This window comes from Agelaius phoeniceus, chromosome 16 (assembly GCF_051311805.1).
Source record: "Agelaius phoeniceus isolate bAgePho1 chromosome 16, bAgePho1.hap1, whole genome shotgun sequence".
Lineage (NCBI taxonomy): Eukaryota > Metazoa > Chordata > Aves > Passeriformes > Icteridae > Agelaius > Agelaius phoeniceus.
The window spans coordinates 13,544,292-13,565,374 of record NC_135280.1 but is presented as its reverse complement, the minus strand read 5'-3'; the positions used below and the strand labels follow the sequence as shown (position 1 = coordinate 13,565,374).

The window sequence follows — 21,083 nt, the reverse complement described above, 5'->3', positions numbered from 1 at the left end:
TCTCACTGCATCAGTTTTAACACAAGTGTAAAACCTGTGGCTGCTCTGAGCAAGGGCTGCTGATGCTCTACCAAATCTGCGTTTTTCACCCCTTTTAGGACCATTACAAACCCAGCAGCTGCTGTGGGTCTCAATGAGCAGGAAAGCTTTGTTTGGTATAAGCTCCAATATCCTCCAAAAGTTATGAAAGACCCACACCACGCAGCAACAGTGCTCTGATGGGAAGCAAATCCCTCATTTTTAGCAATGTGGTGTCCAAAAGACAGTCTCTGCATGGAAATTCACATATACTGCTCATACTGCAGTACCTGGGCACCTGGAAGCTGGCACTGGGCTTATTTGTGCAGTAAAGTCAGTTTTGGTCCTCTGATATTTGGAGCTCATTGGATTTTGGGTAAAAATATCTATCAGAGATATTTTTTCAGTATGCACAGGAGCACAAGGAACATTAACAGGAACAATGGAGTGGGGTTTCTCCATCACTGCTCATCAGAGCATAAAACTGAGGTTTCCAAACCACTGCTCCCAGTACTCTTTTGGCAGCGTTTGGTATTCTGCAGACATCTCTGTTACTCACCGGTCCCTGGCTGCCTGGGAGACATCTGTCATGGAGCTTCCTGGAAAGAAAAGGACACATATTTTCTAATTAACTCAAATTCCTTATCTAATGGAAGGAGAGTTAAAGGTGGCCAAGCTGTGAGGTGCAAGAGCTTGCTAGGAAACCACAGCAGCAAACTACTCCACGTGCTGCTCTCAGTTTTGGGGAGCTCTGAGCTGCCCCTCTGCCCTGCCTGCAGCACACTCTTCCCACACCTCCTACAACCACATCTCTTTACTCAACCCCACCTTCTGCGGTTCCTTTCCCCACTCCCAGCAGGTTTTATTCCTGGGGGTCTGATGCTGTGGCTGAACCATGGTGATTGTATGGGCTGAGGGAACTGAGGTGCACACAGAGCTGTGCAGGGTCTCAGCCTGGAGCTCTCCAGGGGTCTGGGTAACCTAAAGCTCCTGGAAATCAGGGGGATGTAGGGCAGAGCTCCAAGGAGCTGGAGATGTGAATGCAAACTCAGGATTCCAGCAGGGCTCACTTTCAAAGCAAAGCCTGTCTCTGCACCTCCCATTACATTATGTCATGGGTTTTAATTAGACAATTACTTAATGAGGTATTCCTACCACACCCAGAAGGTAACAGCTTTGGCTTAAGCACATGTAAACATTCACTGGCCAGTGAGGACTCTGTGTTTGATACTGAACTCCTGTTTTTTCCCTCCTATGCTTCAAACAAGTCAAGGATGTTAAATCCAGGGAAGTTAAATTAAACTACTGAAGTAGTTTAATTTAAGAACTGCTGAGGTCTCTGCTGTTTAGACAGCCCTGAGTGCATTTCCTGCAGGAAGGCTCCAGTTAAACAATCCCAAGCTGTGGGATGTTAGGGATCACCCTCTGGACCTGGGTTCTGGCAGGGCTTGGCAAGGTACCACAGGAGCAGTGAGCTTGTGGTTCAGTCTGAGATTAGGGCTCATAAAAACCAAACCAAAATGAAATCCCTCACAAACTACTAAATGTAAAGCTTGGCAAGAACTACCAGCTATTAGAAAACTGGCAGTAAAAAGGACAGGAAAATGAAGTCCAATTGGGTTACAAATGAGGCTGTTCAATCTCACTGGTATGTGCTGCTTCCTGGTGAATGGTTTAATGAGTTTAGGACTTTCAGCCATGGACATTCCAGCTAAATGCACACCAGCAGGGCTGTGTTTTCTAGGCTTACAGATGCCTGACCTTTGAACTGAAGCCAGAGATGAGAAACTTTGGATCCAAATTATTCTGGAAAAATTTAAGACATGGAAACAAGTTTCTAAGGAAAGCATACTTCTGGACTAGTCATTCCAGCAAAAGGCATAGGAAGGATTATGGGATGTATTTGAAAACTCTGAGACCTTCCAGATGAATTTAGTGTTATGCCAATTTATCTGTGAGAGAAGACAAATGCTCTGGTACAGCTGCATAAAGAATCTAGGATTTGCTTATAAAGTGGAGCTACTGGTTTAGGATCAAGTGCTGATGAGCTGGTTTGTATTTCAGGGATGCAGAGGGCTCTCCATACCTTTAGAGACTCCTGGGTTCTCCTGGAGGCAGGAAAGATCATCATCCTGCTCACTGGCTGATTGTTCAGGGATAGGGATCTGCTTGCTGTGCTCAGTGCTGAGCTCATCGTTCTCTACTTCGGGTTCTTTGTCCTCAGAATGAGATTTGTCTTGTTCCTTGTGAGTGTCCACATCCCCAGCCTCTGGAGCAGGCTCTGGGAGTTCAGCTGGGGGCTCCAGGGAGCCTCCTCCTGGAGCTTCTTCACCCCCAGTAACATTTTCCTTCCTTGGGGCAGGCTCAGAAACAGCTGCATCCAAGTTCCCGCCATCTGCAGGTGCCAGAGCAGGCAGTGCACCCTGGCAGAGGTGAGTGTCACCCTGAAGGACATCAGTCTTACATCTCTTCCTCGGGGGCTCATCATCACTGGCACACTGTGTGTCCTTGCCCAGCTGCTGCTCCTCTCCCAGGCACTGCTGTCCCTTCCCTGGCTCCGAGGGCAGCTGTGGCACATCTGGGAGAGCAGGCTCTGCCCCTGGCTGCTCAGCATCCTCTGCTTTGTTCTGCAGGCACACCGAGCGCAGCAGCCAGGGCCTGGCAAACACTACTGCCACCAGCCTGACAGTGTGGCCTCCTACCTCTAAAACCTGCTGCATTTCAATGAGGTCCTGTAAAAACCAAACAAAAAAACCCACAACAAATTATCTCAGGAGCTTTCACTGAAAAATGTCACTTTAACCCAGTGTCATGCAATTGCCATGATTTAACTGGCAGCAAGGGAGGAGCAAAGTTTAGTAGAATATTCAATTTTGCCTCCAGCTGCACTGAAGTTGAAAAGATGTTTTATCCCTAAAGCTTCCTGAAATTACAGCATGAGATGTTTTTCTTCAGCTTAAAGTTAAAAATATAACTGGGAACAAGTACTTTGCTTCCAAAGGTTGATGTTAGCACCTCTAGGTTTCTGAAACAGTTATTCCTATCTTTGATTAAGAGCTGCTTTGATTTTTGGCCTTCCTAACTTTGAGGCAAGATTGCTGTCAGGTGTGGTGTGTTTCTCCTGCCTAACATAAATAACTCTGTTCAATTTATAGCTGCTTCCAACAGCCTGGAAGCTCATCCTGTTCAAGGGGAATACTAAGCATGCAAACATTACTGTATGGAAAGCAGCTGGCTGTAAACCCACCTGGATGTACTGCTCCAAGCTCCTGCTGCGTTCAGCTTCCACCTGTTCATAGCTGCAGAAACGTTTGCTCAGCTCAGCTTTGCAAATCCCAAAGTGGGAAGTGGCCTCTATGGCCTTCCTGATCTCCAGAGCAGCCTCCACATCCCCGGGGCTGTACCCATAGCGCTCCCTACACTCGTGGAGAAACTTATCCACATCATAGTTCTCTTCCTGGATTTTGATCAGCCTGGTGAAAATTTCAGGGAGGCAGGAGATGCCCACAGCCATGTGATCCAGCAGGGAAGGAACTGCAAAGCAAATAAACCATGGGAGTTTAAGCTGTGAAGCAGCAGTTACTGTGCAACATGCTACAGGAAGACAAACAGATTAGAGGTGCTCTAAACCAATTAAAAACAGAGCTCAGCTTTCCCTCTTCATTGCTGCAGTTCCCTTTTTTCATTCTGCCTTGCATACCTGTCTGAAAAGACCTGTAAAGAGGAGTAAACTGGTTTACAAGGGCTCACCCAGCAAAAAGAATTATGTCTGGAAGGCAGTGAGCACCTAGTGGTGTTCTCTCTAACACTGGGTCAGCTCAGCTCTGAGTTAATGAGGGAATTCTCTCCTTTTTTCTTGAAGAAGGTCAAGTAAAAATTCTAGGGCAAGAAGATGCTGTAGAGGACACTTTTAATCAAAAATCCACAGCAGAAGGCTGTTGGCCAGATCTGGATTGAACTACCACTTGACAGTGCTTCAGACAATTAGTTCAACAAAACATCTCTGTGTTCAGTGACAGGGCCAGCACTGCCCCAGAGGGACCCCCCTGTACAGAATATCCACAGCTGAAGCCATGGAACCCCTATCCCAGTCCTGGCTGATGAGGGGGCAGCTCTGGCACTGCTCTTCCTGCTCCCTTCCCTTTTACCTGCAGGCTGCTCCACATTTGCCTCTGGAACTTTTGGAGCCAGGAAAAATGGGCTCAGCTGTAATGAGCAGTCAGCTCAGCACAGCTGGAGGGCATGAGAGGCAGCAGAGACAAGAGAAAGAATTTCTGTTTTACCTGTCACAACAGCCATGGAAATGGGCAGGGGCAGCACTAGATGACTTCAGCTGCAGAGCTCAAGGCTCTGGATACATTTGCATTACAGCTGAAAACAAGATGCTCTTCCAGAAGGGGCAGTGATGATGAACTGCAGACAGTCAAGCTCTAAATATTATAAAAATGTTTAAATTACTGATGTAAGAGGCCAGACACTGGACACCACTACTTCAGGCACTTGCATGAGACAAGTTAAATGAGAATTTCCATTCAAGGAGCTCTGAAAGATTTTCTTTTTCCAGAAGAGAAAGCCTGGCTGTTACATCGTATGGTATTTAAGTTGTTGAAGGGACTGAAAAACCTCCTGGAGAGGGTTAACAGAGCAGAGGAAAGATTGCACTAACAGTTTAACACAACATCAAATAGAGGCAAGGCCTTGTTACCAACAAAAGCCTAAGCCAGCCATCTGTTTTAAGTCAGGAGAGAAAGCCTGACAGACTTGATGTGTAATGCAAACAGAATGTTCCTGCCAGGGGCTTTGTTTAAATCAATTCCTCAGCAGGTGAGCTCACCATCTCTCCTGCTCCAAGCCACTTGTGTGCACTTCAGGCCAAGCAGAACTAACCTGGAGAGCTGAGCCTTCCTGGGATGGGGGTGCACCTGAGCCTGACCTTCACCTGGCAGGAGTTGACCACGATGTTGTCACTGGGGCTCAGGTTGCGCGTGCTGACGATGCCAGGGCAGTAGTAGCCTCTCATCAGTAAATAATTGGTGTGGGAGGCCTGGCGAGGCTTCACCTCGATCCTGCGTTTGCCCCCAGAGCTCTCATCCAAGTCATCATCCTCATCATCCTCGTCCTCCAGGCCTTCTTTTCCCAAGCTGCAGCAAACACAGAGGTTGGATTTGTTTGTTGGGTTTTTCCCCAGAGAAGGAAGTGATTGGTGATGCTGAGCAGAGCGAGGACACGGCGCTCTGTGCCCACACCAGGCTGATGCAGAGCACTGAGAACAGGAACTACACAAAGGAAATACACTAAAGGTCCCTGGGAAAGGAAACTCTCTCTTTGTTTTCAAAATGTGCTGAAATGAACCCAAAAATATCTCAGCTTTCAGTGCTGAAGCTCTTTGATTCAGCAGATGCTTCATCTTGAGGGAACATCTGTTAGACAGTGAGAGCACAAAGGGTGCTGCAGGATGGGGCAGACTGTTTATTTTTCAGGGTGAAAAGGAGGAGAGAGTTACAGATTTCAGTTACTTTAAAAAATAATAATTAAAAAACCACCCCAAACCAAGCTGCAGACATCCTCCAAGAAAAGAATAGCAGTAGCAGCCAGGGTGGATTTCCCAGAGAAAAACTTAGTCAAACCAACACTTTTTATTCTAGGACATGACAAGAGCCACTATGGATAAAAGTGAAGGCTCTGAACAACCTGATCTAACTCTGAAGTTGCCTCTGTTTCAAACAGATTATGCCAGGAACAATGAAAGGTTCCTTCCAACCTTTTCTAACATGAATTAGACCTTAAGTACCTTCTTTTAAAATATATTTAAAATTGAAAGGGAACACATCACTTAGGAAAAAAACAGTGAGTGCACTAATCAAGATGCCCCTAACTCAGCAATGGGACCAGGCCAGGGCTCAGTGTATCTTTGTTAATGACCTGGCTGATAAAACAGCTCATTCAGCTTGCACAGGATCACCCAGCTAAGGACACTGCAAGTATATGAGAAGCTGGGATTTGCATTCAGAACATCTCCAGCACACTGGAGAGCCAGCCTGGAAAAGAGCAGGGAGCAATTCCCTATGACAAATACATGTTATTTGTATTACAGTGCTCTGCATGTGCATCTGTCCCTCCACTGAGAGGGAACAATTCAACAGATAAAGGAAAAGAAGCTTCTTAGGTGAGTCACAGTGCATGGATCACTGCACAGGGGGGGTTTGGCTGCTTTTTGTTGGCAAGGCCATGGCCCTTCAGAACCTTGGGATGCATTAGCAGCTGTTTCACCTGTATGACAGGAGGGAATTGGCACAGAGCTGCCAGCAGGAGCATGGCTTTTGTTTCTTGACATCATAATTCAGTGCAGAAGAAAATAATGAGAAAGACAGAGAACTGGTCAACATGAATGAAGTGAAGGAACTGAAGCTGCTCATTTTAAAGAACAGCATGTTATGGGACAGGGACCACAATAACAATCCTCAAGTAGGTATTAAGCTGCCCTAAAGAGAAAGAGAACAAAGTATTTTCCGTGTGTACTCACAATAGGAAGCAGTAGGTCAAATTACTATCAGATTTGAGTTGCACTTTTAAGAAAGGAAATAATGGCTTTTAGGAAAAGGGCTCACAGGCTCCCACTGCCTGGGGACAGTTTCAGTTCATGCTATTACTGCAGGCCTGCAGGAAAATGAAATCCAAGAGGAGACAGTGCACAGAAGCACTGCTGTGGTGAGAGGTTCCACTGATAAAGCTGAAACCTTGTTACCAACCCTCCCATCTGTCACATGCCAAGGCACAATGCTGATGAAATGCTCCTGTAGCACCCAGTGCTCTCTTTTCCATGTCAGCTCTGATGGCACTGAAGTGTCAAGCAATTGAAATGTCACATGTGAAAGCAAATGCAGCCCAGGGCTATAATGACAGGCACTGACTTAAGTGCCATGAAGTCTTCAGAGCACCTCCTCAGAAATAAAAATCAAAACAATAGCACAGTAAAAATGCCATAGTGCAGTTCAGGAAATGCCAATACCTGTCCAATTTCATCCAAGTTATCCCCAAACTGTATTCTCTAATAGAAATAACATCACTTACCTTTTGATCACTTCATTTTCCACCATGGAGCTGTCCACCACAATGATCTGCTCTGGGATTCTCACATTCACAGCCACCAGTCCCAGGGAGAACAGGGAGAGCATGGCCACACACTGGCCACCAGGGCCATCCATGGGAAATGCCACCATGCCTTCTGATGAGGCATTTTCTTCATCTTTAAATGAAAAATTGTGTGGCTGGTCTGATTTTTCAGCATCCTTGAGCTTCTCCAGGAACTGGAAGGACTCTGTACAAATGGTACTGGGGAAGCGCCACGTAAAAACTCTGCACAAAACCACAAAGAAGCACAAATCCTTCAAAATCTGCTCTGAGTTTTACAGTTATGGTGGCACAAAGGAGCCAAACAGTTGGAAGTTTCATTCTAGAACTGGTGACCAAGCACACTCCACACCTGCTCTTACAGTCCTTTTATTATTTCCAGCACATTAGGTGTTTATGCACTGTGTAAAGGTCAGGTAGCATACAGCAAATAAAAAGCAAAGCTATCATCTTCTGCTTCACAGGAATGCTAAAGAAATCTTCCCACACATCTACAACTGTGCTGCTGCATCTCCCTCCCTCTCCATGTGTCTCTGAGGTCCTGCCCAGCACCCTTGGCTCTATTCCCTCACTGCCCTCCCCATGTCAGGACTGACTGATGTGATGTCAGCTTCATCTTCACCTTCCTCTGCACCCTCAGCTGAAGGTTCCTTGCTCTGGACACTTCTCCTGTAATGCCACCTGTAAGAGCTTAAATGAGGCATGTGGGAGTGCAGGCAGCTCTCCAAAATGCAGTTTATTGTCTCCAAAATGCAGTTTATTGTATCCAAAATGCAGTTTATTGTATCCAAAATGCAGTTTATTGTATCCAAGATGTTACAGCAGTCCAGGGTCAGGGGTGACAGAGCTGTGCCCACAGCTGTCAGCCCCAGCTGCAGGCAGGCCTGGAGACCCTTTGGTTTAGGTCACAATGCATTATTGACTTTTCTTTTGGTTACAATGCATTATAGACTTTGCTGAGCATCTTCATACAGTAGAACCAATCTATACCTTAACTTTTATCTCTAGCCTATCATAACCACTGTAATTAACATATTCATGTCACTATTCTCCAATCACTAAAAGTTAGTACATTACAGTTTAAGCTAGAAGTTGTTTTTCAGTTTTCTTGCAGTGGAAAATTCTACTTGCAGCATTTGCTGATTTGTTTGCCTATGCTCCCTTTCTGCATGGTAAAAACATCTTCTTGTTTGGGGTGGGTTTATCCTTTGCTCTAAGCCATAAAAACCCCTTCTAACTAACACACCCTTTACCTCCTTGGTTATCCAGTAAAATTGGCTCAGCAATTCTTGTCTTCTATATCAAAACTTGCCTTCATTTCTACTCCTATCGTGGACATATTTTATGAAAAATCCTTTTGACAGGATTTTTTCTCCTGAGAAGCTGAGAAGCCTCAGAGGAAAAGAAAAACAATAATTATCTGCTGCTGTGGAATGCAACAGGTGCATCTGTGATTGGTCCATGTGAGTTGTTTCTACCTGATGACCAATCTCAGGTCCAGCTGTGCTGGGACTCTGGTCAGTCACAAGATTTTATTATCATTCCATTCTTTTCCTAGCTAGCCTTCTGATGAAATCCTTTCTTCTATTCTTTTAGTATAGTTTTAGTTTATCATTTTCTTATAATATATATCAGAAAATAATAAATCAGCCTTCTGAAACATGGAGTCAAGATTCTCATCTCTTCCCTTGTCCTGGGACCCTGTGAACACCACCACATACTTCTTCAGATTCTACATTCAAAGATCTTTCTGCTGAGCATACATATCTGTGAAACTTATCAAACTTTCATCCTTCCCAACAGTCACCTCCACGCCATGCTTGGCCAGATCTTTTCCTTTGCTCCAAGCCCAGCAGTGTAGGGGGATAGAATATAAGAAAATAAAGGTAGTGTAGAAAGGAATCTCACCCCTAAGGAGCTGCAGCTGGGCCAATTCTCAAAGATCAGGAGCAGGCCTGACTTTAACAGGCCCCAGCTGTAAGCAATGAGAAGAAGATGCTATAAAAGAGTGGGGTGGGTGGGTGAGAAGGGAACTGGAGTCAGTGATGTGGAAAGAGTCAGTGCTGTGAGGAGCTGCCCACGAGAAACACCAAGAAGGTGTGGAACTATTGTGATAAGGAGACAACACCATGGAGCCCCTGCAGAGGATGACACCCACCTGTAGTAGCTCTGGGACAGCTGGTAGGACATGGGCACGAAGGGCAGCGCGCGGCTCTTCTTGGGCCCCAGCGTGTGGTTGACCCTGCGGCGGTTGACCAGGCTCCTCCTCTGGCACTCCAGGAAAGCCTTCACCAGGATGTCATCCCTGTACTCCTGGTACAGCCTGAAGGTCTGCAACACACCAGGGACAGCTCTGTACCCCCTGCTCCAGCCACACACACCCAGGGGCTTGGGGGGATGTGAGCCAGGATGAGAATCATCCATCAAAATTCACTTTACTGCTCCGTTCCTGCTATGGCCTTCCAGGCCTGCCATGGTACAGGCCAGTTAAATTAACTAAATACTACAGAACACGTGATACTCAAAATGGGATTGGGCTCCCACTGGAATTATAGATGTGCAAAATGCTCCTCTGCCACACATTGTGGTAAATTCTTCCCCTCATTTCAGCAGGAACACTTGGTTCTGAGAGCTTGGCTCTTTCCACTCTTGCTTATGAGCTGTTAAACTCCCTTTGAATCTTAACCTTACTTAAACACTTGGCTAATTGATAATCTCTTCCTGTAGTTCCCAATACTGAAGGAGAGGTCCCCAACACCAGTGCCAGCTGGGTATCAGGATTGCTTTTGTGATATTTCCTCCAGAACATTCCAGATGCTCACACTAAAGCATGGTACAGATTGACCCACTGGAAGTGATGTGGAGCTTATTTCATGTGGTTTTAGGGGATTGCTTCAATCTCACTTCTTGCAATCTCATCCTCAGAGAGAAAACAACAAACTGAAAATCTTCCTACAATATATAATTTCCTAAAAGCAGAATACTCCCCACAGAATGGATACAAATCCAAGTTTCTGGGTTTCTTTTTTCCAATTTGAAAAAGGAATGTGCAAAGGGAGGGAGGAGAAACTTTAGGGCTGTATGACCACATGTGGATGTGGCACTTGGGGCCATGGTTTAGTGGCCTTGGCAGTGCTGGGCTGATGGCTGGACTTGATGATCTTACAGCTCCTTTCCAACCTAAACAATTCCATGATTCCATGAGCAGTTCCCAGACACTGTACCTGAAATGACTGGCAAGATTCCATCTGGTGATCCGAGAGTGCCAGTGTACTCTGAATCAGATTCTGCAGCACCAGAAAATGAATATCATAAATACTGAAAGAAAAAAAAAAAAAAAAAGAGAAAATATTTATTCCTGGTGATTTTTGAAGATGAGGTACCCATTAAACCAGCACAAAAATCTACAATCTTCATCACCTGCTTCTGAAATAGAAGCACAGAGGCACAAGATCTACAGCTGAGGATCATTCATGTAAAGGAATCTGTTACATTTTCCCTCACCTTCCACCCCCAATTTTTTGATTAGTCCAGATAATGTGACACAAAGTTCTCCCTGATAACAAATCCTCCTGTTGAGATACAACACCCATGTAGAAAATGTACAGTTGTCCCAGTGATAAAATCATTTTGAGGTCATCTCTGTTATCATTTTATCTGCCAAATCTATGTCAGAGATCTCTACAGTCTTGCCAAAGCATTTTTTTGTTAATAAATTTATACACTGTAACAAACAGATGGAAACACTGAATTAGGACACTCTTTATATGACTTCCACAGAAGGGAGGGGCTGATCCTAATGAGGAAAATGGTGCTACTGCTACTCACCTGCTCAGATTATCCTCTTTTGTGCCTTGATTTGTGTCTTCTCCAATTGCCAGCACTCGAAATCTAGTGAAGGGAAGGGAAAGAGAACACTGGAACCAGATTTTGCATCAGCCATGAAGCCCAGAGGCTGATGAGCACAACTGCTACTGAGGCAAGTGCTGGGCCAGCCCAGGGGACTGTGTGCCCCAGCAGCCCTCAGCACAAGGTCAGACAGGGAAAGAACTGTCCAGATCCATCTCCACTCAAATATCTGTAGACAAGGAGATAAAAAAATGGACAGCACACAGTTCTAGCACTGAAAGGATTTGTCATTTTATTGAGGTTTTGGACTTCCAGTTATGGCCAGCAGCACTTTAGCTGTAATGCACAGCTCTTCCCCAAAATAAGAAAAATTCCAAAGTGCTAAATTTGTTATCATAAAATGGTCTGACACACAATTTTTCCACACTGCTTTTCAAGTGTTCATCATCATGAAAAAGCTTAATGACCTGGAGCTGGAGAATGCTGCACAAGGCTGAGTGCTCTTCCTTATCAATACTTTTAGCAGCACTGAAATGATTCAGCTGAGCAACCAGCTACAAATTGTGATAGAAAATGGGGCCAGTTAATCTGAAAAATGCTAGATTTCTACTGCAATGAAAGTTACACTTGAATAGCAACATCTCTAACGCTAAGGTTGAGGACTTGACAATTGAGGAAAATCTGCTGTAGTGAATTTCTGGTTTAAAAGTCTTATTATTATAAGAATGGTTTGAAATCAGCAAAATTGTGCAAATGACTGAAAATTACTTCTATGTATTTAGGAAGTGTGGATATGAAAGAAACACTGCTGATTGTATTTAGCAAAACTTCTTTTCTTGCTAAGGGTACAGGGTGTAAATCATGCCCAGAGAGGAGGAGACCTGCTCTGAGTTGCTGTCCCCTGCCTCACCCCATGTGCAGAGCCAAAAGCAGCAGGATTTAAATACCTGGCAAAGAGTTCCTCCAGAGTGTCAGGGATCTCCAGTTTGGGGTTCCCCAGGGTTGAACTGAATTTCTCTTTCAGTCTCTCCACAAACTCTTTAAACTCATTTGCACAAACCTTTGGAAAGAGGAGACAGAAATGTCATCAACATCAATTTCTTAGAGTGGAAAAACTCCTTTACTTTTAAAGTGTGCATGACAATTCTTGTAGCAATAGCTGAATTCTGAAGTCAGAAGCAGTCCAACAGCCAAGGCAAGGCAGGGAAAAGCTGCTGCAGTTTGTGTTTGCTGATTCAGTGAACAGTTGCAGGTTCCATCTGTAATCAGCTCACAGCTACAGCCAAGCACCATGAACATATGTTCTAAGACAATTGCCTGAATTAACAGCAAGATCTCTTGCTAGAGCTACGTTTAAGCTTCTGCTCAAGCCCTGCAGGCTTTTCCATGTTCTCAGTGAAGTGTTTGCACAATCATAGCTTGGAGAACACCTGTTACATGAGAGGAATCATCTCTGGAAACAAGTTTCTATTTGCTCCCAAAGACAGACTTTGGGGATGGGGACACATATTTATTTTAGTGATGTCTCATTAATGAACAACTGCTCTTCCTTTAAGCAAAATAAGTCTAACAACAGAACTGATGGGCTTTTCTGACAATGGTATGAACTGTCATTCCTAAATAAAAATGATCTTGCTATGACACTGTCCCAGTTTTGAGAAAATTCTGAAAATCAAAATGGAATTGCTTGCACTGGAAGTGTAAACAACTTTTCAATTTGAAATTATGGTTGATTTAAATGGAAAAAAAGAAATAAAATCTTTTAGCTGCTCAAATCAAGTCTGATAAAATTTGCTTGTGTTCCTGCACTCATTCACAGAAGTTAAGGTGACAGTTCAACACACAACCAGAATAAAAATTAGAAATTACAGAACAAAAATGTTGACTAGCTCAGGTAACAATGTGGCTGAAAGGATAAAAAAAGGAATCAGGAGATGGAGATGTTTAGTCATGGATGTTTATAAACAAGCACATTGAAAACCACAATGATTGTTGCACAAGGGGTGTTTATGTGCCTTTGGAAAGCTGCCCTGTCTCCACTTTATCCCAAACCAGCAATGATGCTGCATTTTTACAATGATGCTATTTTAAAAATAGCTAAAGGTTCAAGGGAGAGAAAAGACATGAAATCAGTGCAAGTATTCAGTAATCCAAACAGCATAAAGTACTCCATGAACTTTTGGAATACTTCCCTCCTACCTGTGGATCTTCATAATTATTTTCTCTATTCATGAAATCATCAATGAGGGCTTTATCTTGGTAAACCTCAGCAAGGCAAACTCTGCAAGAGATACAATAGAAGGTGTTGCTCAGAGCTGAAATTTTCCCAGTTCCAAACAGACCTGACAGCAGCAGGGTGCAAACAAGATGAAATTTTTAAGCGACATGAAACAAAAGAAATATGTGGGAGGATCATGTCCCTCCAGGAGAATTTAGCCTGTATCTAGAACACAGAAAACTCCTTACTTGTAATTGAGGTAGGTCTGTGGGTTTCTGACAATGTAGCGGGCTCTGCGTCCCACGGAATGCGAGGTTTTGTCCAGGGACTCCTCGAAGCTGGAGTGCATCAGGTCCCTCACCACCTGCCAGGGCACAAAGGGCCCTTTCACCTGCAGGAGGAACAGGGTGTCTGCAGTTCAACCTTGCTGTGTGCACTCATGGTGAGAGCAGGATGAAGCCATGGCTGGTGAAATGTGTGTGCAACACCCAGCAGTTCTGTGCTTGTCAGCCAATGCCCTTTTCTGACCCAGAGATGGGGCAACTCAGAGGTGTTTTAAAAACTTTCATTCCATTTTCAGCCTCATGGGAAGGGTGAGACAATACACATGTTATAACTCATGCCATCACAATCAGAAGCCAACCATTTCCTAATTACAATACATTATAAATTACAATACATTATAAATTACTACATTATAAGTGTTTCTTGGCCTATCAGCTTTAGCTACACCATGCTGCAAATGCCTTAAAGCCAATAATCTAAAACAACCCCTTGTGGGTCCTACCACAATGCATCTTTCATAGTTCTATTTCTCCAAAGTATCTAGTCTTATTTGAAGGCTATATTTTTTCTAGTTCCATTTCTCTCTCAACAGTATCTGTCCTATTCCATGGCATTTCTAAGTCAGCATTTCTTATCTCAAAGTTTGCATACAGATGCACACTGTGTGGGCCCTCTGTCAGGCCCTGACAACTCTCTACAAACCCATTTCCCACATTTCCCCCTCTCTCTTGGATAGAAAAAACTTCTTGGATGGCAGGTAGTGTCACTAACATTGTGATGATAATAATCAATGCATATAAACCTATTTTGTAAAGATCTTTTAGCTAAGGTGCAAAATTCCATCCTTCAAACAAGTCACCTAACCATGATCCATCCTTTAATTTGATTTCTCAAATCTCTGCATTTGTGAAGCTGTTTGTGGATGGATACTGCATGGTTAGACAAGGTCATAGAACAAAGCCTTTCAAAGACAAGTTCATAGAACACAGCCTTTCAAATTCAGCAGTGCTCCCACCTTGGCATTGAGCACGTGGCTGGCAATCCTGCAGAGCATGAGCAGGCTGTCCTCCTGCACGGTCCAGGTCACGCGCAGCCGCGTCATCCTCAGCAGCGCGCTCTGGTCGGCCTTGTCGTGGTAGCGCAGCCGTTTGCTTTTGTCTGCAGAATCCTCTTCTGGCAAATCCAGGGAAACAAAACCAGACATTTATCTCAGCACCTCATATTCTGATTAACTCAAACTTCTAGCTCAGGCTCAGCACCAGTTCAAGTTTGTAAGAATGAGAGGCAAGCAGGGAAGGAAGTTGCAGTCTAGAAGTGAAATGCAGCAATAGCTCTCCCAGGCATGAGAGAACAAACACTTTAATTGGCAAACTGACAACCTGGAGCATCATTCCAAGAAGAATCTTTAAGCCAGCTATCAAGAGCTGATAATGGATTGCAGGGAGCTGCTCTGGCACAGACTCCATGAGGATTCCTCCAGCCTGGGCAGCCGTGGCTCACACACAGCTCATGGGCACAAAGTGCTGCTGCTTCTCCCCATTGACTAAGGCAGCCCACAGACATGGCCACAAAGCTGCCCTGTCCCACACCCTCCTTGCCAAAGCAGCTTCCTGCAGGCCTAGGCATAGTAAAGAATGCTGCTTTTTCCTGTTTCTTACCTTTCTTTTTCTTCTTTGTCTTCTTTCCAACATCTTTCCTAAGCCTCTTCCTCTTTTGGCTTTTTCCACCTCTTACTCGTTTTGTTCGATCCTGGGTTGGTTCTTTAGTTATTTCAATGCATTCCTCTTTCTGGAAAAGTGACTCTGCTCCTATCTTTGCTTCTCCCAAAATATTAATTTTGTTACCTAAAATGACACATATTTACAGCAGTGGAGCTTTATAGCAATGACATTCTACAATGTTAAGGTATAGAGACTAAATGACAAATTTCAGTAAATTAAAAGGCAGATGCTCTCTCAGAACTGCTCTTTGTTAGTCCTATCATTTCATGCCCCTTCTCAGCAGCTCACAGAATAAATTCCTACATTAATGAGGAATCATCAAGTAATTAAGCCTAGTTTACAGTGCACAAACACAAGGGAACCAAGCTGAGGTTTTACATTCAACCTGAAGCATTTTCTTCTCCTTAGCTCAAACATTAGGCAGGATAACAGTGCTACAAAACAATGGTCCCTCTGGACTTTCTGCAAACTGCACATCAGAAATTACAAAGAATAGAAATGATTGTTTTATAAGAATTTATTTACACATCTATTTTACAGCCCCAGAAGTACTCTAGATCATTGTAAGGAGACAGGACCAGCCCATGATATCAATACTAGATAAAAAATTATTGTTCCATATAGCCAGTAATAGGGAATGAAATCATTTATCTGTTTTACTGCCCCAGGAGCATCCCAGATTACTGGAAGGAGACCAGAACAACCCACACCCTTCATGCTGGGTTTGACAAAGGCAGGAGGAGCTGGCACAGTCTCAGGCCTTACCTCCAGTACTGAGTGGCAGGGAGTGTTTGGTGAGGAAGGCTGGGAGTCTTGCTGTCAGCCCATTTTCAGGAACTGTATTTTCCTAAGACAACACAACTTTAAAAAAGGTGACATACCAAAGGGGTGCACTGGTTTTAACAACAATCTACTTTTATAATCTCAGTAGTGTCAGCAATAAATTTTCAGTTTAAAGCAAAAGATCCTTGGCTATAAGATAGAACTCATTTGTATTATTACTACCACACATTGAAATAGCTCCAGAACTTTTCTTAAATCACCCTGGAATGACCACTAGACTGTGAAGGTTAGAAACGTCCTCAGGTTAAAAGCAGTAATTACTGGGAAAGAAATACTTGATTATTTCATTGCTGCAGAGGCTGAGCAGAGTTTGCTGTAAAACAGTGCCAGCATTTGACATTCCAAAGGAACTTCTGAAAAGCACAAAACCAAAATGCAAACACAAACACTGAGTAAATGCCTCCTATAGCACATTCTGCCCATCCCAAATCTGAGCCTGAACCAACTGCAATGTGTTGGGAGTTTTGCCATTCTCTGCTAAACCCATTTCTCTTGTTGGGGGCAGAAGGTGGTCACAAGATGTGGAGAGGAAAGCAGAGAGGAAAGAGCTGTTGGAGGTTGTGTTACTGCTCAGCAATGAGGTGACTGAACAGCAGACAGAATTAAGAGTGAAATGATCCTGCCTGAGGGAAATAAATTAGCACCTTAATTTTACATCCATTGATAGGCCTTGATTTGTGCACTGCTTAGGGGAGAGTAATTACAGGCAGCTCTGTGAAAGTCCCTGCTCAGTGCCTGGCAATGGTGAAAAAGCAAAGGAAATGTTTGGAATTCTTAGGGAAGTAAAGCAACACTAAGCAGCTGCAAAAATCTGTGCTTGGCCACAACCTTAAAGCACTCTCAGGTTGTATTTCCACCTTAAAAAGGACAAGTGGAACTATCACAGATTAAAATAAAGGTAGCAAGAATGATTAAAGACAGGACAGTTCCATGCTGGGAATGGCAGATGTGAGTCTTAAAAAAAGGAGATGAATATGAGAGACATGAGAGATGTTTACAAAAATCCAGTGAAACAGTAAGAAAAATGAAGAATGTATTTTTCACAGCTTCCCTCAGTTCTTCAATTACTGGGGAGCTTAAGGCATCAAAAGGAAGTGGTGGCACATAGCAGGAATTTGAAACACTTTGCCACAGGAGGCTGGGGATAGTAAAGACTTACATGTGCTCAAAAACCAGACATATTAATACTAAAAGAAAAAAGCTATTACTGCTTTGAAACATCAGTCCCAGATTTAGAATGGCCTTGAGCCAAAATTGCAGACAGCTGGGAGAGCATTCTGAGGAAATATCCCTTGCTCTTACAAGCTTCCATCAGAGACAGGACATTAGCCAGAATTCTGATTTGCATGTGTTGGGCTCCCTATTTTTTAAAAATATTTTTCCTTGTTATTTCCTTGTTTTGGATGTTTTGCTTTTTGTCTGACAACTCCTATGCTCCAGAAAGGCAAGAGGAACCACTGAGAAGTGTGAACTGCTCACTTATGGAAGTATTTCTCCTTTGGTTGAATGTATTAACAAATTCAAAATTCAGTTTTCAAATAAAATTTATGTCCAATTCTTTCATTCACTTCAGCACCAAGATTTGACAACATTTGGGACTCATTTCTTTCCAGTGCTGTAAATCTTTACTTAAAGCATGCAAACAGAATTTGGTGTCACTACCTCAACCTTAAGAACATTAAAATTTGGAGAAGTGACTGCAGTTTATAAATTTTAAAATCCCCACCTTCCTGGTCTTGTTGATGATGTAGCTTGTCCAGATCCAGTTGCGTTTCAGATGCCCATAAAAGCTGGAATCCAGACCTGCAGCTCCCAGCCCATCTCCAGGGATGGATCCATCATCAACCACCTCTCTGCTGCCTCTACCAGCAAGAGGAACAAAACCCACAGGAATTATTTTGGGCAGATTCCTTCTCAGAGCTCTTACTGGTGTGTGTGCAATGTGCAGAACTCTCCCCTTGCCCTCCCAGTTTAGGGGGTAATATTACACCATTAATTACATCCCAAAACTGGTTCTTTCTCAAAGATGTCACAGTCACCCCTAGCCTAACTGCAAGTAAACACCAGAAATCCAATTTAAAAGATTTACTGCCACACAAAAAGACCATATGCAAGTTCAAGCAAGGATCAGTGGAATTGGGTCCCTCAACTCCATTATTTTTTTCAAGGTAACTTGATATATTTACCTGCAACATGGAACTAACTGAAAATACTTTTAAACAGACTGTTTCTTGAAACAGAATGGAATATTGACAGAGCTAAACCACAGTGCACAACACAATCAAAAAAAAATTAGCTAGGGTTCTGCTGGCTGTCAGATGTTGTGAGCATGCAACCCTCCCAGGTATTCTGGGTGTGATTAGGCAGAAGATTAAATGCTCCAGAGATCACCTCCAGATCATAGGACACATTAGAAATTAATCTGCAACCAATTACAGGCAAGTGTAGCACAAAGGGACAGGATTCAGGCTGTGGCACTGGGGAGCTGCTGAAGCTACTTGAGATGCCATGATACAAAGCACAGGATCAGGGAAGCCTTCCCTCCCTGCCAACTCTGCTCTCCTCAGGACTCTTGCAACACACATCAGTACTGCTCTGGAAAGAAATCCCAACCTGCTCATCCCATCCCTCTACCACATAACCTGTTTGTCAGCCAAGTTATTGGGAACAAAAAGCAGAACTACATCTCCTTGGACTCAGTTCAGCTCTGAACTCCACAGAACACCCAGCTGAGATGCTCCAGTCTCAAGGGCTTTTGCTACTGAGGAACATCCTGAACCCCTGCACAGCCCCCCTGGCCTGCCCTGCTGCAGCACCTACGTGGTGTATTCCAGCATGGCACATTTCCTTTCCAGGTTGTGTTTGTTCACTGCTGACTCCTGCTCCTTCTCCACGTCCAGGGCACTCTCCTCCCCTGCAAGGTTGCTCCTCTTTGTCCGAGGACAGCGGACAACACCTGGACAGACAAAGGGGTTTCACTCTCAGCATGACAGCTCAGAATTCAACTCACCTTCAATCCACCTTGCTCTGGCAAACTACTGCTCCCACATAGTACTGCCATTCTTACCCCCTTCTAAATACAACATGCCTGCTTCTCACAGAGAAGGGCTACTGTCAACTTTGATACTTCCAACAGGGCAGCAATGCTTTGAACACAAGTGGATCACAACTTTATACAATTATATGGACACAGCTCCCAACTTTTTTTTTTTTTTATGATGCACAAGACAACATTCCAGAAGAGTAGAAGTGGAAAACTGTGGTATTCACATGCCCTCTGAACAGAGAGAGATTCAGCTTTCTCAGATTTCTCCTGAGAGAAGCTGTGGGAGAAGCAGAGAAAAGAATGATCAAAACAATTCTTATCTTATTTGCCACTCCTGTGTTTGTGCCCATATGGAATGTGTTCTGGAGACTGTTTACCCGAGGTGATTGCTTGATTGGATTCTGGTGATGGTGTTTGGGATTCATTGACCAATTGGATCCATATGTGTGTGTCAGGACGCTTGGGCAGAGAGTCATGGGTTTTCTAGTTAGTTAGTATAGTTCTTGTTAGTGTAAAATAATGTAATATTTTTAACTAATGTAATATAGTTTTAGTATAATATAGTATAATAAAGTAATTAATTAGCCTTCTGATACCATGGAGTTCTGCCCATCATTCTTCCTGCCTGTCAGGCATCAGCATCTGACAGAAAACCAGAGCCTGGCTCAAGTTCTAGGAAAGGAAGAGGAATTGGGATGTGCCCAGAAGGGGCAGAGAGGGTGCTCAGGGGGTCCAAGTGTGCCATACCCAGGGGTGTGTTCAGGCAGACACACTGCAGATCAAACCAGAAGTTCTCCACGTCCTGCAGGGTGTTGAGGACGTAGGAGCGGCGCTCGAAGGGGCGGCTGCTCTGGGCCAGGTTGTAGTGCAGGTCACAGATGGTGGTGTCCACAATCACAGCATTTCTCTTCATGTACACAAACACCTGCCACACACAGCACAGCTCAGGCTGTAAACAGCACTGAAGCTGCCTCATTAGCAGGACACAGCAGCTGGGTTAGGACTGGACAGTTTCTGTCTCTGTTGTTTTTAGCCACTGCTCTGACAGAGGCCACACCCATTCCCACACTATTGCACTGTATTCCCAAACTCCCTTGACAGCAATTCAGAAATTTCCTTTCTAGATTTAGAACAGTTTCTTTTCTCCCTTGTGCACAGGATATTCCAAGTTTCCAGAGAGTGGCTATTTCCTGCAAGTCCTCACTTGGGATTTGAGTGGATGTGTTTGGGGCCTCATTATCTTTCTTCTCCTCATAAAGTCTGATTTGCTTTCTCCTTTGCAGGTGCTCTCTATCTAAAAAGATGCATCTGAATCTCATTATTTTACTCTGATCAGTGCCTTTATTCTGTGTCAGACATCCAAGCTTAACAGCTTGATGGAAAAGAATGTGTCACACTCATTTTTCATTAAGTCTTGTCAGTCTGGGACCTCCTGGGTCATTACTGTGTGCAGTGTTCAGCAATATACATGTGAATAGCTCCCTTCCAGAGAAAAGAGGTGAAAAATTATCTGCACAACTTACAGGATCACTTGGATCTGAGGTTTGCACATACCTCTGAAGCATCAGTACTTCATTTAAGGTAATTATGAACCCCACATCTTGAAAGATTCATGAAGAGTAACTGCCTTTAATTTTTCTTTTAATTACCTGGTCTTTGTCTTGAAACTTCTCTGTTGGGCCAAACTGCAGCAGTCCCATGTAACATAATCTCTGAAGGTTTTCTACCACTGAGAAGATGTACCTCCTGTAGCAATGGTAGGAGTGTTACAATTAGCACTCATGAAAATAGAGAAGTGATACAAGAAAATCCAACATTTTCATGTAGCAACCTGAGCTTTTCAGCAAACCACTGAGTTATAGAATTTCTGAAGTGGTATTTTTGCTTGACTTATCAGCCTATGGAAAACATGTAATACTCCAAGGGTCCAAACTTCCTCTCCTAAAATCACAAACTTAGTATTTTAGTCAAA

General features: G+C 43.8%; 1 protein-coding gene across 1 annotated transcript in view; it reads right to left on the bottom strand.

The window, feature by feature from the left end:
- GTF3C1 (general transcription factor IIIC subunit 1) overlaps positions 1-21,083 on the bottom strand; it is a 42,869-nt gene that overhangs the window by 2,285 nt on the left and 19,501 nt on the right. Inside the window, exons 18-35 of the mRNA XM_077186761.1 lie at positions 20,761-20,857; positions 19,859-20,036; positions 18,886-19,021; positions 17,792-17,927; positions 15,988-16,069; positions 15,160-15,345; positions 14,517-14,674; positions 13,465-13,607; positions 13,198-13,279; positions 11,946-12,058; positions 10,978-11,040; positions 10,374-10,467; positions 9,308-9,480; positions 7,090-7,374; positions 4,906-5,159; positions 3,266-3,552; positions 2,105-2,750; positions 578-617 (exon numbers count right to left, since the gene is read on the bottom strand). Coding sequence (XP_077042876.1) covers positions 578-617; positions 2,105-2,750; positions 3,266-3,552; positions 4,906-5,159; positions 7,090-7,374; positions 9,308-9,480; positions 10,374-10,467; positions 10,978-11,040; positions 11,946-12,058; positions 13,198-13,279; positions 13,465-13,607; positions 14,517-14,674; positions 15,160-15,345; positions 15,988-16,069; positions 17,792-17,927; positions 18,886-19,021; positions 19,859-20,036; positions 20,761-20,857 — 3,153 coding nt within the window. The remainder of the gene's footprint in view (positions 1-577; positions 618-2,104; positions 2,751-3,265; positions 3,553-4,905; positions 5,160-7,089; positions 7,375-9,307; positions 9,481-10,373; positions 10,468-10,977; positions 11,041-11,945; positions 12,059-13,197; positions 13,280-13,464; positions 13,608-14,516; positions 14,675-15,159; positions 15,346-15,987; positions 16,070-17,791; positions 17,928-18,885; positions 19,022-19,858; positions 20,037-20,760; positions 20,858-21,083) is intronic.